General features: G+C 39.8%; 1 protein-coding gene across 2 annotated transcripts in view; it reads left to right on the forward strand.

Moving 5' to 3' along the window:
* The window catches only part of PDZRN4 (PDZ domain containing ring finger 4), a 258,759-nt gene that overhangs the window by 142,114 nt on the left and 101,244 nt on the right, over positions 1 to 15,401 (forward strand). Inside the window, exon 1 of one of the 2 annotated variants that reach the window (XM_076331326.1) lies at positions 6,998 to 7,066. The exons of the other annotated variant lie outside the window; for it this stretch is intronic. Coding sequence (XP_076187441.1) covers positions 6,998 to 7,066 — 69 coding nt within the window. Of the gene's footprint in view, positions 1 to 6,997; positions 7,067 to 15,401 lie in introns of those variants that run through there. 2 annotated transcript variants of the gene reach the window in all.

Below are 15,401 nucleotides of genomic sequence, written 5' to 3' on the forward strand. Positions count from 1 at the left end.
GTTTTTCTGATCCCTCAAATGGCTATGATTGTCATTTTTAGCGAGGGACTTTCTCAAGTCATGAGTAATTTTTTCTTTTGTACTTTTATACTGATTAGCACACCATGAGTACCACTTAAAACTTTTAATTAAGAAACCACACAAGACATTTTAGTTACATTTGAATGCTGGAGACTGCGAGGGTGGTCTCAGCAGAAGGACTTGGATGGGTGTAACAGCCCTCCACAATGCATTCTTTGAAAAGCTCTGAGAAGTCTTAAAAGGTTCATTGAATTAATAGTCTTGCAAGACAGGTGTTACTTATTTTATAGGAATGTAAAAAGGAAGAGCTTTTCTAATGATACAGGTATCAGAGGAAAGAACAGAGCCAAGGAGTCCTCACCGCTGCTCTCATCCTCTGAACCAGTTCCTGCTGCTTCAGCATTTGAATTAGAGTTTTGTACTGCGAGCTCAGTTTCTCATTGAGGCGTTTCATTGATATTTGCCTTTGTTTGCTCTGCGCCTGAACTTGGTGTGTAATACCTGAGTTCTAGACGGTCTTTCTTTCCCACACAAATGTAAAAAAAAAAAAGCTCAGATTTAATCTATAGGTGTGGCGAAAAACTCTGATTTTTTTTTTTTTTAACAGACGTAGCTTGAAAAGCTTTGAAACCAGTGAGGACAATAATAAAATGTACTTCTATAAACATGTTTGAAGTCCACAGTCATTATGTGATCATTAAAAAAGCCTCATAACGCACTTGGGCTATATGGTGTATTGCCAGCTAACGTTAGCCAAGGAACTTTCAGTTTAGTACGTATTCTAGCTTTTTGTGCAAGAACTGGTAAATTTGGAGCTTTAGAATTGAATTAGTAAGGGATCATGTTGCCAATATTAGATTTCTGAAGAGGCCAATAATAAACACACAGGCAAGCTATCAGCAGGTGGATGCATGCAGAGAAATCTTGCTGCTGTATTCTCTCTCATAGCTCCCAGGAGTCGGTGAATTACGGGCTTCCTAAGCAGGCAGATGACTACTGACAGTTAGCTGTCGTAAAGTTGTCTAATACCTTTTTGAACCCTTTTCTGCTTTTTGCTTCCAATGAGTTTTGGTAATGAGTTCCACAGTCAAATCACTTGGGAAAAAAATCCAGACTTCCTTTTGTTGTTTTAAATGTATTATCTGATTATTTCATTGTCTAATGTGAGAAGGAATGGCTTCCATACGAGGGAAAAAATTATAGATTAAGGTGAAAGATGCAGGGAAAGTGAACGAGTATACATATGTATTTCTCATCTATTCTTCATAGCTCTTCCATTTCCATTAAATGATTTAGAGATGGAAGGACCAGGATTGCTGGCTGTATTCAAATGTGGGTATTGCTGGAGTTTGTGCAGTTTCACGCTGATAGTTTCTGCTCTGTTGTCAGTCTTTTCCTAAAATTCCTCACATTCTGCTTGACTTCTTACTGTGGTTGAGCACTCAACCTGTATTTCAAGGAAACTGTCCACAACTCCGAAACTATCCAAACACAGATCTGTTTGCTGAGTAGAAATAACTACTTTAGAGACAGCGACTCTGGATATTGTGGCAATGTTGCCTAAGTGCATTATTTAATGATTATTGGCATGGGACTTCATATTCCAATTTATCTATAATCAGAGTTTTTTTCTGCAACTCTGTTCAGCCATTTTAGGTTTGTCTATCCTGTGTAAAATTTTGTCATTTCCTTTAAATCCTTTCAAGCGTATTTATGAATAATTCTACTCCGTACACTCCATAATGTTGAAACTCTCTAGTGCAGTAAAAAGCTATCAGTCTGGTTTCACATGATCACGTGCTTAAAAAAAGTAAAAGTGTGCTGGATAGTTTCCTCATAATTAACTGATGAGGAAGAGAAAGTCAAGAGAGAGTCCAGTTTCTTTTAGAATTTGTTAACAAAGTCCTTAGTTTAGAGAAGACTCTTAGGGCAGCATTGACCAATTTTCTCAATTTAACTGGTACCGTCCACTTGATGTCTTTATGTATTCCTAAGGCCTTAAAATTCAGTATAGACACCATTTTCTGTTTTGCAACACTTCTGTAATTGATTATAGCAGCAGTTTAAGAAAAGATAAGGAAGCCACTCAGAATAAAGACCTCAGAAAAGAATATCCTGGATGAAACTTTGAGAAAGAAAAGAGAAAAAAGGTATCTATCTGAGCAGTCTGAAGTTTGGCCAGTAGACCTGGTAAAGGAATGGTACTTTTCCCAAAGGAAGCGAGCCAGCCCATTCATATGGGAGTGATAAATAAACAGGGGGGTTTGATTCCCCCCCATGAAGAACAAAAAGAAGTAGCAGCTTTTATGTTGTAAGCAATACTGGCAGAGAAGGTTCCTTGTGTTTTTGCGTCCATTCCTCTCTAGACATGTATTTACATTTTGGAACAGGAATCCCATAGATCTGTGTCAATTTAACCATGGATGGGAAAAAAAAAAATCAGTAGACTGGACTTGTGTCATACGATGTTGTAGGTGCTCCCTACCTTCCAGGAGGCATCTGAGCCTAATGGAAGATTCCATTTATGGAGCCCGTTTGATTTCCAATCAGGTAGACCCGGATAGTTTTCAGATAAATTGCAATCCTCCTGGGAAATACAGAACATGGGAATTCCACGTCCCGCCTTCCCTCCTACCACCCTTATTCTTGCTGTGACTTTGAGCAGTGCATGAAGTCTTGGTGGCTGTGCTAAAGTAAAGGATATGAGTTTAAACAAGTGTCTCTTCTTTGGACATAAATTAATATTCCTGCAAATATTGGATTTTATTGTAGATACGCATTTTTACTTTTTTAATCATGCATTTTGTAAGTGTGTTCTGATGTCTGTGAAAAACGTACAGTGCGTTTTTACCTTGAGTTAGATTTTCATGTATCTTTTGTGGGGAGTGTGGTTAAATTTTCCAGTTTTTTATATTTGCAAAAATCCATTTTATTGGAGCCGAAGCCCATTTCTGTGACTCTGTACTTCCATAGTTTGCACCTTCGTTTAGCCTACTGAGTAATATACATTATGTTACTTTAGAGTTCAAGCTGGTTAGCGTCTATGCAAATTCTGAGTCTTTGGGTTACATTTACTGAAGGTTTTTAAGTTTTTCTCTGCAATCATAGGACTGGAAAATTCCTTGGTTTTCTAATATGCAAACTGACTGATGCATACAATCACCTCATTCCAGCAGCTGAGGCTTTACGAAAAACACTAATTATCACGATGAACTAAAAGGTCTGGCCAGACTGAGGTCAAGCTTTATGAGTTTGAGCCTTTGTTTAGGACAGTGGGGAGAAGCAAAGGATTTCTCCAACTCCCTTTTTCTTATGATATTTTTGTTTTACAGTTATGCAGCCTAAGACTATAAATTGCATTGCCATCTATTCTGTGAGCTAAATTCCTGGGAATTCTTCAAAAATTATAGAGTAAATGCAGCGGGGTTGGTCAATTCTGGAGGAGAGCGTGAATTCAAGGGCATGCAAAGGAAACTTGGAATTCCACATTTGCTTCACTGAGTTTGGACCAACAACTTCACTATCCTCACTTAAAATGAATGTTATATTTTATTATATGTCTTTTAGCTGTGTGATAAAGAAGATATAAAGGAGTGGTGGCCTTTAATTTGCAGTGTCATTGCCTTGAATTTTTTCTAATGATAAACTTTCAAGCATGGGTGCTTATAATTAGACAATTCTATACCTCAATGAGGAAACTATATACCAAACGTGTAAGTCATCTCCTAGATGCTTAAAATGAATTAGGGGACCTAAACAAGGGCACCTTCTTTGAAAACGTTAACAGAAATTTTGCTGTAATTCTTTTGAAATTAAACTCCATCCCTTTGCATTATTGCATTCCTGGTTTGACTATAAATTATGATTTTAGTCTTTATGGTAACATTAAATTGTAGGTGATGAACACGGAGAACTCCACAATCAAGAAAAGCATTGAATTATTCAAATATCTTTGAATTACATGTAGAATAAGAATTACTTGATTATGTTTTAGTACCTTTTTGGTCCCTTTAGCTACAAATTTGATGTTGGAGGGGGATTAAGAGGAGGGGGAGAAGGAAGGAAAGAAAGAGATTGCTTTCTCCCCAACATCAAATTCAACTTGACCAGAGCACATCATATATTTCATTTTAGTCATTAGTTCAATCAAGTTTTGCCTTGAATGTCATTCAGTGCTGCACAAAGTTTGGTATTTTGATCACATATAACATCAAAGCAGCATATTTAGTTGGAGCTCGAGAACCTGGAAGTACACGTTTCCTTCTCAAATAAATCTATTCAGCCCTGCAGACTGTGCCCATTAGTGGCCACAGAAGCAGAAGACAGAACCCTTTTACTCTCTGTATGGGCAGAGGGCAGGCACTTGATAAATGAATGGAGAAGCCTATGTTGGCTTCAGAGAAGGAAACAAAAGAACCAGAGGAAGAGCGATGAAAAAAGAGACTGTCAAAGGAAACTGCTGAAAGATTAACTGTAGTTTTCCATTCCTTATTTTATCTGTTGAAGTTGGGTTTTTTTGTTGTTGTTTGTTTCTTGTACCTATAGAACTGGATTCCTGTTGCAATATATCCTTTTTTCCCCCCTTTTTTAAAGAACTAATTTTAAGGGACTATCAAAAATATACCAGGGTAAATCATGGCTCCTTTTATGAATGTAGTTTAGCTTTCAGACTGTGCATGTGTCAGAGGAAGAAGTTGTGTCAGTGGAAGGAGAGAACACTTTCATCAAAAGATGGCATGGTTGTTCTTGCACGACTGTTGTCTAGTTCATTGATCTGACTTTCTTAAGTTCAAAATTTACACATCTGAGAATCCTTCAGCACCTCACAATATAGAAACCTTCAAAGATTGAGTTGATGTTTGCTTCATGGGTTTAAACCTCTCAGCATAAACAGCATTTCATGGGAATGTAGAGGAGGAGAACAGAGGCTGATTCTTTCTAACGATGATGAACCCACCTCCGCAGTTTGGCTTTGAAACGCTTGGACTTCAGGAAAGTTCAGAACCAAACCTGCCTGCTTGGCTTCTTCCACCAAATAAAAATTAATCTTAATGTTATGTTTCAGAACAGTGCTGGAAGCTGATAGGAGAAGAGCTTGCTCTGTTAATGGTCATTATTTGATTCCTCCTGACTCTGCTCATTTGTTAAAGGAGATGAAATTTAATTAAGATTTAGTCTCAACCTATCTGTGATTTACATAGAGGTTCTAGCAAACTTTACTAATATGCAGAGTTCGCAGTAATGGTCCAGTTTTTCCTGTAGGTTTCTCTGCTTGGCTTTCATCCCAGCCGTTAGGTAAAATTAAGGCCCAGAAAATCAGATTATTACATCCCAAGGGGCAGGACTGATAAGCAGCACATGATTGTTGATCTGCTTGCTAGCCGGTATTGGTGGTGTTTGAGGTGCTGCTAGATGCAAAGCCAATTTGTTAACAATTAGTGCTCATTAGAATCATTTCCTGTTATCGATTTTAAATGTTTGACAAAGCACTTTTAGGAAACTACACCCCCCCAAAAAATAGTAGCTGTACATCAGTGCTTAGTAATTACAACTCTTTAGGGCCAGTGTCAATCTTAACTAACTGGTTTCATTGGTTTCCAAGTAATTATTTCTGCTTTGGATCCCACCTGCTATCCCCTCCAGATTAAAGATGCTTTGAAACAAGGACATAGTTCTTGATTAGCAGAGTTGCTGAGAAAGGAGTGATAAACCAAAAGCAACTTTTTTATTTTCTGTCTTGGTTTGTCATGGCTTGGGCTTTTTACCTTGCATAACTACCAATGGATTACATGATATACAATATAGGAATTAATGTCAGCCTGGAATTAAGTGTGTTTTCCATTGGCCTTAGTATTTAACATGTGGGTTTAATTATAAATGCATCCTTGCCTTTATACACACATTGAGAATTGTGGAGCCATTAAAATCTAATTTACAAATGGTAAAATTAGATATAATGTCATGTTATAATAAAAGCTTTGATATCTAGGAGTCCAAGAGGGTATATATGTTGAGTTTCTTGGAAATTTGGGCTATAATTGCTATTAATCTGTTTTACATGCCAGAAGAGACTTGAATGCGAAATTATTTAATGAACGGTACAATGTGTGTATATATGTAAAAAGCACCAGATCAGGCACGCCTGCATTTCCACATATACTGGCTATCTATGACAAGTTGTTATAGACTCATGCTTTTTTATGAGTACACTGGAATTTTTGGCTAAATTTGGCAGTGTCAGAGGTGAAGCTAGCAGCATAGCCATCTGGGTTAATTTTCTCTCCTTCCTTGTTTGCTTTAAATTTTTAGCAACATCAGCTCAGGTTTCACAAGCCCTCTCTTAAAATGCTTACAGATATTTTAAATGTATTCCGTGATCCCTGTTGCACAAGGTGGAGACCTAACATAAGACTTTACTTGCGCCTTTCCCACCCCCATTCATGAATTAGTCTCACAATTACTGTAAAAATTAAGGCGAGTGTGGGTGAAATCCATGAAGCTTAGTCCCTCTAACCTTAATAAACAGAGATGGTATTGACACAAGTGAATTTTGTTTAACCACAGTACATTTGCTTCTTAATTAGTGAATATTCATCTGTCATCAGCAGCAGCTATGACACCCCTCCCCGCTAACACGTTCTGTCATAAATAATCAATGAGAGGCTATTAATATTCATGAGTGAGAATCTGTGTAGTCATGTGCACTGATGCAGAGACAGGGGGAGTGTTGCCATGAACTGAGTCGAAACTCTGTGTGTGTATACGTGAGTGTAAGATAGTTAGGGAAAGGGAAGAAGAGCATGCTGCTACACACTGCCCTGCCTTGTGCTTCCAGCTAACAGTGGTGTGCCTGTGTTTCGGGGCTGGAGTGACTGATGAAAAACAGTAGTCAAGTCTGGAGGGTGATTCCCTGTCAGTGCATTTGCCTTTCAGTGCTGGGGAAATTAGAGGCTTTGCTTTTGTGTTGCTTATTAGGATGGGCTGCAATCTGTGCACTTTTCAGAAGAGAGAGGAGCACTACAAACTGCTCTATGAAGTTTCACAGGTGAGTGCAGAGGATATTACCAGCATCTCCAGAGTAAAAATGTGTGTTCTGTACAGAGAGTAAGTAGAGATGCTTTTGTTGTGCTTTGCCTTTTTTTTTTTTCCCTTTGCAAAATTGCTAGCTAAGTTGTTTGGGGGGTGTTGGTAATTATTAGTATTTTGGGTGCCTGTTGTTTTCTGCTCATTCGCCACTCCCCCTTCAGATGACTTCCTGTGGGATTCTTTTAACATTTTTGTGCATCTTCTGCCAAGATGTCAGTCATATAGCAGCAGTCTCACTGAACCATATCGGTGATGTTTTAAAGGAGCCCTTGGCTTTGGTAATAAGACTGATTTCAATAAGTTGCACTGCTGCCTCTGAAAGCATTAGGTCTGTGATCTCAGGTATTTCTAAGTGAAGGAACAAAGTTTTTATGGCATGTCTGTGTTGGCCAGGAAGTATGTTAGATTTTCAGATTAATTAATTAAAATGGAAATGATTCTGAAATGTGCTTGTCACCTTTAAACAGGTATGAGTACAACAGGGTTTCCACGGGTGAGGTGTGCTGCTTGTTCATTCATTGTGTGTGTTATTTCTGTTTACTGCTAGACAAAGATCTTAATCTCATCTAGATATTTTGGTGTCTCTTTCAGCATCGTAGCAGTGTGAGTAGCAGTGTAGCAGTGTGCTGCTAACGTGTTCCCAGCTCATTCAGAATAAGATGAGGAAAGACGAAACAAGCACTTACCATAATAGCCCATAATTTTTGCTCGGATCCTATTGAATCAGTATTTGATTTGCAGCTTTTTGGTTGTTTTTCCTCCTGGCACAGCAGACCCTCGCATGCTAAAGTTTAGTGCCTTTCAGCATCTGTTCTCCCCCTCTCTGTAATTTGTCCTGGCTTTGACACATTGCCGTTGACGGAGGCTGAACGCTTGCAGTTTTGGACTGCACTGCTGCTGACAGGCAGCACGGAGGAGAAAACAGCTTACGGTGCTGGTGGTCTATTGGCACAGCAGCAGCTAAGTGCCCATTGCCGACTGGTTCCCTCCGAGTTCCTCCTGACGTGATTCATTTCACAGTGGGCTAATTACAAAGTGGGTTCTCTACACATGAAGCAGCCTCCTCAGTTGTGGTGTTAATGCACATTTTCATGGTAATGTGATCAGAGCCTCATTAGCCAGTTTCCAAAATGATCCTCTGCATTAATTAAATATAAAAATGACTCTTTTTATCACCATAGAGAGGAAGAAGAAGATTAACGTTGTTAATTACTACTGGGGGCAATACCTCTGCATCATTTTTTACCACAGAATCAGCAGGCGTATTCAATCCTAAAAGAGTGTCCGTTTGCAGGTAACCTGCCCATTGCCTTGCCTGGTGAAGACGGTCTCTAGGTGGAACACTTCCCTTTAGTTCAATAGTTAGTCGTAATCCCATCGTCATGTTTTCTTACAGCAATAGCACAGAGAAAAGCGTAGCAGCACATTTCCCTCTCCTCCCTTTCCCCCTCCCCAGCTCTGGATTGCCAAACTGATCTGAAAGTGTAAAATGGAGAAAGTGGAGTCGATCGGTGTCTGCTTTTCTGTGCCAGAGAATAAGAAATGCAGGTTGTGCTATGAAGGGGATTAGACATTTCTTAAAGGGCTGCATGTGTGTAGGGAAAAAAGAGGCTGTGCCTGGTTTAGAGCGAATGCATTTTCAAAATATTCCTTGCAGTAATGTTGCATAGTAATAAATGCTATTGAAATGATCAGCAAACCCAAAGGTGGGGTTTTTAAGAGATTCTAGAGAAATTCTTCCCTTTATCTGTTATCTTCTCTGCTGTTGAGTTGGAGTGTCTGTGGATGTGAACAAGCAAGGTGCAAAATGAACTAATGCTTTCACTTTTTACTCTGGTGCTTGCCAGATAAAGTGTAATCCCTGGGAGGATCTGAGCGAGTTTCCTTGGGGAGTTGAAATGCGGTGAGCCTGGTGCTGCATCTTGTGCTGTTAGGGAAATGTCACTGATAAGGTGCAGGAGGAGAGCAGAGAAATGACTTAGTGTGCTCACTGCCAGATCCTGTGTTCATCTGTAAACTCATCCCTATCTTTGTTTCAGTGTATGCAGGTCAGAGCCCAAAGGATACTGAGCATATTTTTAACCAGGTGCTACAGTAGAGATCAGGTAGTATCTCGCACCGTAACTGCTTCTATGTACAATACTGATTTGCTGCTGGGGGGGGGGGCGGGGGGAGCAGCAGTAGAATATGATAAATTAAATTAAGCTAAGACAGGCATTACTACTTGATTTGCAAATCCCTTTTTAACTCTCCAGTCCTGTAATTCCTATACCACAGCCTTGGCTCTTTCATCTGCATGATTTCTGGAGAGCTTGGGACAAGTTAGCCTGTCAGGGACATGAACTGACTGAGGATGAGCTGTGGCTCACTAGCATATGTGGATCAGATAGATTAATTTATATTCATATAAGGAAGCAATCCTAGCCTCATCTCTCACCTTTCCCGTGCTAGGCTACCTGATACTGTGGGTGGTCTGTGCACTCATGTACTTAAAAATACAGTAAACAAAGGAAAGCGTGTTTGCAGAGGAAAACCATGCAAGTGCTTACAGCGAGGCATGTTTTCTGCTACTGTTTGTAGTGAGGTCAGATTCAGCACCGGAGAGCTTTTTGTTGTAGAGCTGCTGGGAAATGAAGACATCGTTAGAATATGTATAATTCCTCGCTCTTCCCCCCACCCGCTTCCTCCAGACTCGTTTGCCTTTCACTGAGATAGCAGTTCAGAGACCATGGAGGCCCTCTCCAAAAACAGCATTTGCTTGATGAGACTTTTATTTTGATAACTGTCTCGCACGTGCAGATTGGGATTAAAACAAAAAGTCAAATAGTCATGTTTTAAGAATGAAAGCTTTTGAGATACCACTATGCATTGGTGAAGGACCCTTGTGCTTTTGAGTGCCTCTTCACTTGTCCTCAGGACATGAGGATGGCTCAGCTTTACTTCTTGACTTCACCGTGAGAAGGTATCAGGTGTAGCACCCCCCCAAGTCCTCTTTTCCATATGCCTACCAGTGGAGAAATGGAAGATGTCTCAGTCTGAAATTTATGGCCCTATGCTACTTCATGGGGCACTTTGTTATTATTTCCTGTGTGCTGTATAAGCAGGATTGAGCTAATAAGTGTGCAGCCAGGAAGTCTACATCAAGGCACTTAGAGAAGATGGGACCTGGTGTGTGCTCATGTCCATTAGGAGCAGACGTCTGCCATACTCAGCTGATTTGCTCTAGCACTGCTGGGATGAAAGAAGTGAGTTTAAGACATTTGTTAGCTGCATGTTGAGGACTCTTCCATTTAGCGGAAAGGATAAGAGAAATACGGCAAGGATTGGAGGGAATGAAACTGAAGCACCATCTGATCAGTCATCAGCAGTGATCTTCAATGGCCTTGTGTGAGACTCAAGGAAATGCAAATTTTTCACAGAATTCTGTGGATATCATATGGAAATCATTTCTGTTTGCTGGAATTTTTATGGGTTTTTTTTTCAAAATGTGCAGTTAACCCAGAGAAAAAGAGGGGAGGGAGAGAGAGAACACAGTACTTTTGGAAGTCAAAGGCCAGTGTGAACTTCTTTTTTGAGTTACATGTTAAGAAGCAGTCCTGGCTCAGGGGAGCTTAGAATTGAAAGGAAGAAAGGAGAAAAGCTAGCAGGGAAAACAGAGGCAATCTGGGATGGCTGACAAAGTCAGTGGTGGAGCTGGGATTAAAACTAGAAGGTTGCACATTTATATTTTACATTTGACCTGCGATGATAGTAGAGCCTGCTCGCAGCGTTTTTAAATCCTCTGAAGACTGATTATGCAGTTTGCTTCTCATGTTGGTTTCCGTAATTAGCATAAAGCTCAAATTTTCACCAGTTTAGAGGTTTGATTTTATGTTCATTTTGATATCCCTTGGGGTACTTGAGGTACTGAGTTTTAGTGGTACATCTCTTCAAATTCAAAGGTGTTCACAAGAGAGACATCAAGCCTGCCCACTGAAACAGTAGAGGCACTTCTGTATTTTTCAGGAGATGCTGCTTATAGCTGGCATTGGAATAAGGAAAGAAGCCTGGGGGCTAAGCAGTGTTCCTTGTCACTGGGACCTGCCTTCTTTGGTCTTGATGAAGTTTTGGTTTATTTAGAGGATTAAATAGACTAGATGATGTGATCCTTATTTTCCTTCTGAACCAACCTCCAGCCACTAGTATTGATTTTTGGTACTTACGCCGTGTGAGGTATTTACCTGACAACTCCTCGGTGTGGTGTTTGCCATTAGCTCCCATTCTTTTCTGGAGATACCTGCCGGCAGCGTTTGCATCACCTTTGTTTGCTGTGTATCAGTGCCACCTCCAAATGCTCTTCATGAATTTCACAAGCAATGGGAAAGTACTGTCTTGTGCTGCATCAGCACAAACACATTTTTGGGTCCATTTATATCTAAGTTCTATTTTTAATAGAAATTCTGTGGCAGGACACTTTTACCTCTGGAGAATATGAAAGGAGAAAATTCTAAATTTATTTGTCTGGAAATAAGTTGAATTATCTGAGTTGAATTAAATCAGTAGCAAAAGTAGATCTGGTTTGATCTTACTGCATTTCCTAGTTTTTCCTTCTTGCTCCTCTCTCAATTTTTAAACAAAACAATTGAGAACCCTCTGATTCTTATTTTTTCTAAGCAGCTCTTCTGAATACTCATTTATCTGTTTGAAAAGCTCAAAAATAAATTTTGAGGTGCTGAAGGAGTCAACAAACTTGTAGGAGTACTGTTTCCTCTCAGTTTAACTGAACAATTTTAGAGCTCTGCTCTATGTAATTCCCCTCAAAGCTGCACTGTCTCATATTAGTAGAGCAATGTATTTATGGTAAAAATATTATCAAGTAAAGCTTGTCATACGTTTCTAGTCATGTCCTAGAAACTTGCTTGGAATTTCCTTAAAGAACCTCTGCTGAACTGAAAAGACTTTAAAAACTGAGTTCATAAAAGTTGACTTCTCTTACAGATAAGAGATGGTCTTTGTGGTTAGCAGGCACAGCTTTCCTGGTTATTCTGTTTCCTTGCTTATTTACTTCACACCGATAATTGAGCAGTATTCATCTAAATAACTAATCCCATTGCCATAACGTTTCTGCAGGCTGTACTCAGAAAGAAGACACCAGTGTTGTGGCATTGCAAACAACTGAGTTCTTGCTCCTGGTGGAGGAGCTCACTGTCCCACGCTGGGTAGTGGTCCATGGACCCAGGGAGCGTTGGCTGCCCAGCAGTAACCGTCCCCAGAGCCCCAGGCACCCACGCCTCAGCTCTGCGCTTTGTCACCACATGCCGATTGCTTAAAAGAGAAGATATGTCTGAAAGGCCACCTCTTGTCTGGATTTAGGCTCTCACCACAGAGCTGTGTTTAGGTGTGAAGGCTCCCTGAGGAGTCCTGGAGGATTGTGCCATGAGGATTTGGGTCTGGGGACACATAGGCTGCTTAAAATAACCACCTCTGGCCGCCCAGACGGATGGTGGCTGTAGAGAAGATACCCATGCATACAACTAGGCATGTAAGGAAGTCGTCATCGGATTTCCTAAAAACCTAAACCCATTAGCAGGATTTTCGGGATCATTCTTTTGAACATGATACCTGAATTATATGCTGAGTACCTAAGTGTTATTTTGGATATCAGGCCAACTGCCTTTGATAAAACACTTTTTTTTTTTTTTCTGATAAAATCCAGGAAACTCTGAAGTGTTGCCACTGACTTCACTGGGGCCAGGCTTTCATTTTCTGCCCTTGTTTACTGTCTTGTAAAAGGCATATAGTTCCTGTGCATACCTCAAGAGGAAGGATAAAGAAAGAGTCCTGAGATAAGAAAGCAGACAATAGTATGTGAGATAAGAATTCAGGGGATGGGTACAACAGAGGCAGCTATAAAAAGCCATACCGAGATTATATCAGTAATCTGCAGGGATATGCAATGCTATGAAAATAAAAAAAGTGGTTGAGGTACTGAATAGCATGATTTTCTCTGTCATTTTGCTGTTCTTTGCATCTTGAATTTAACAATGGGGATTAAGGATTCTAATGATCAGATCTTTATACATTTTTTACAGAGCTATCCTTTCTTGAGGCTTGCTTCCTGATGTGATTTGGTATGGATATAATCCTCAGGCCTAAGGCAAAGTGTATCTTTATGTGAGTCTCGTACATGAGTGATGTGATGAAGCCCATCTTGCTACCTTGAGCATTCACAGACTGGTAACTGCCGAAGAAGCATATTTTGTTTTGTGGTTTGTTGAAGGGAAGGGGCATTAAAATGTCAGCCAAACACTCTGCTGAGTATATGTTAAGAGTTAATTGACAGTAGGTTGTTTCACCAGTTTTCTCTCAAGAGCTAAGAGCTTAATGGAGACATGTACAGCAGGGCTTGGTGATAACCAGCAGTTCTTCCGCCCCTAGGGATTTGGTGAAGTCTTATAAAAATAATTAAAAAAAAGAAGCTGAAAAATGCTTGCATCTTTGACTTTAAGGCTGTTTAATTTCAGAGTGTGTTTGACCTGTTATTTTGAAGGACATGAGCTTTTTGTAATAGAACTTGATTTTCTGTCCACCCCATAGCTTTGAACCCACTGGCTAATTTCAACCACAAAGGCTTTTCTTATTTTCTAGGTTCATGCAAAGTAGTTTGATGATACTGTTAGGTAGATCTTTTTTTTTTTTTTCCAAGAGCAAGAGGACGTTTGCAAACGTCACCTCAAAATATCAAGACGTGAAAGAATTTAAAAATTTGGATGCAGGTTATTCTTTATACACTTTGTGGTTGCAGTGAAGATAGTTACTTGTTATTTCGTGTGTAATAAGCTTGTCATTTGTTTTACTTTGCTCAATAATTGTAAGAAAAATCACTCTGTTAAGAGAGGATATTAGATCAGTAACTGTTAAAAGGTTATCTATATTTTTATAATAAGCAGCAGTTCAGAAAGAGAATTTTACAAATACTTTTATGCCATGGACTGAACCTAGAAATGGAATTGCAGTGTGTTCATATAACGCACTGCAAACTCTCTCTTATAGTTGTTTTTATTTTAATTTAAAATACTGGTGTGGACAGGCAGAAGACAGCGTGGCTATTTGGCCATTTCTACATAATAGGATGATGTAAACTTGCATGACCCTCACTGTTGTGGGTTTTTATTGTTTCACTTTGAGGAAGTTAGGAAATTCTACATATCCTTCTTCTCTCAGGTGGAAAAAATAATTAATTCCTTTTCCTCCGGGATGAAGGTTGGGGGGTTTTTTGTTGTTTGGGTTTTTTTAACCAACAGAAGCAAACCCTGATAATCAGCCAAGTGAAGCAAAACAAACATTCATTTTCCTTTGTTTTGTGGACTGGTTGTGTACAGTAGCAGTTTATTCCCTAGAGGTTTTGGCCATGAAGTTTGGCCTCTGAAACAACATAAGCATGGTGGAATGAGTAATCTCTCAAACTACCACATCATATGTAGAATTCCTGTGCTTCATATGTATTAATGTCAGAGTTGAACCTGAGAGGACTCAATCTGCAAAAGTCTACAAGTGTCTTTAATTTGTCTAGATACAACTTAGTTTTTGTGTTCTTCACCCAGCTGGAGAATTTTTTCTGTTTTGTTTCATATCTGTTAGTATTTGGGGGGCTTGTTGTTTGTTTTTTTTCCCTAGCTCCTGGAATCATACTGTTTTGAAAAAAACACTTCATTAAAAGTAGCCTCACTTATGATCAGTGAGAAAAGTTTGCAAATATCAATCAGGTTTAGTTTACAGTTTAGGAAATTTGAAAGGAATTGGGATGAACTTGATAGATAATGTTTAGAAACAGTCTAAATTCTTGAGGGTTTGGTATTATTCTGCATGTCTAGGGTAGGCATCATTGCTTGAGAGATGAGGCTGAGACCCACCCACGTGGGGTTAGCAGCTGTGCATGGCCCTAAAGAGGAGGAAAATGTTTGGCTCTGGACTTTCAGGGCTTGTCCACAGACATCAGTGCGAACGGGAGCCAGCCATGGCTGTGTCAGCACATCATGGCACACTTGAGACCCCAGCCGGTTTCTGGCTGGGATCGCAGGTTCTGCCCCTGCATCTGCAGACATGCCTTCAGGGACCGTCCTGCTTGCAAATGTCAGCACAGCTTCTGTGTCCATGTGCTGCAAACTGGTGAGGCTCCTGGGAAAGATTCACAGACTTATTTGGTGTTCACTTGCTCTCTAGTGTCAGAAAGATAATTAACTGCAGTGCCAGGACCCGTGTCCTGAGGACCAAGAGGAGCATGGGAATGGGTGAACTTCACTAAATCCTTATGA

Source organism: Aptenodytes patagonicus, chromosome 1 (assembly GCF_965638725.1).
Source record: "Aptenodytes patagonicus chromosome 1, bAptPat1.pri.cur, whole genome shotgun sequence".
In the NCBI taxonomy this organism is placed as follows: domain Eukaryota; kingdom Metazoa; phylum Chordata; class Aves; order Sphenisciformes; family Spheniscidae; genus Aptenodytes; species Aptenodytes patagonicus.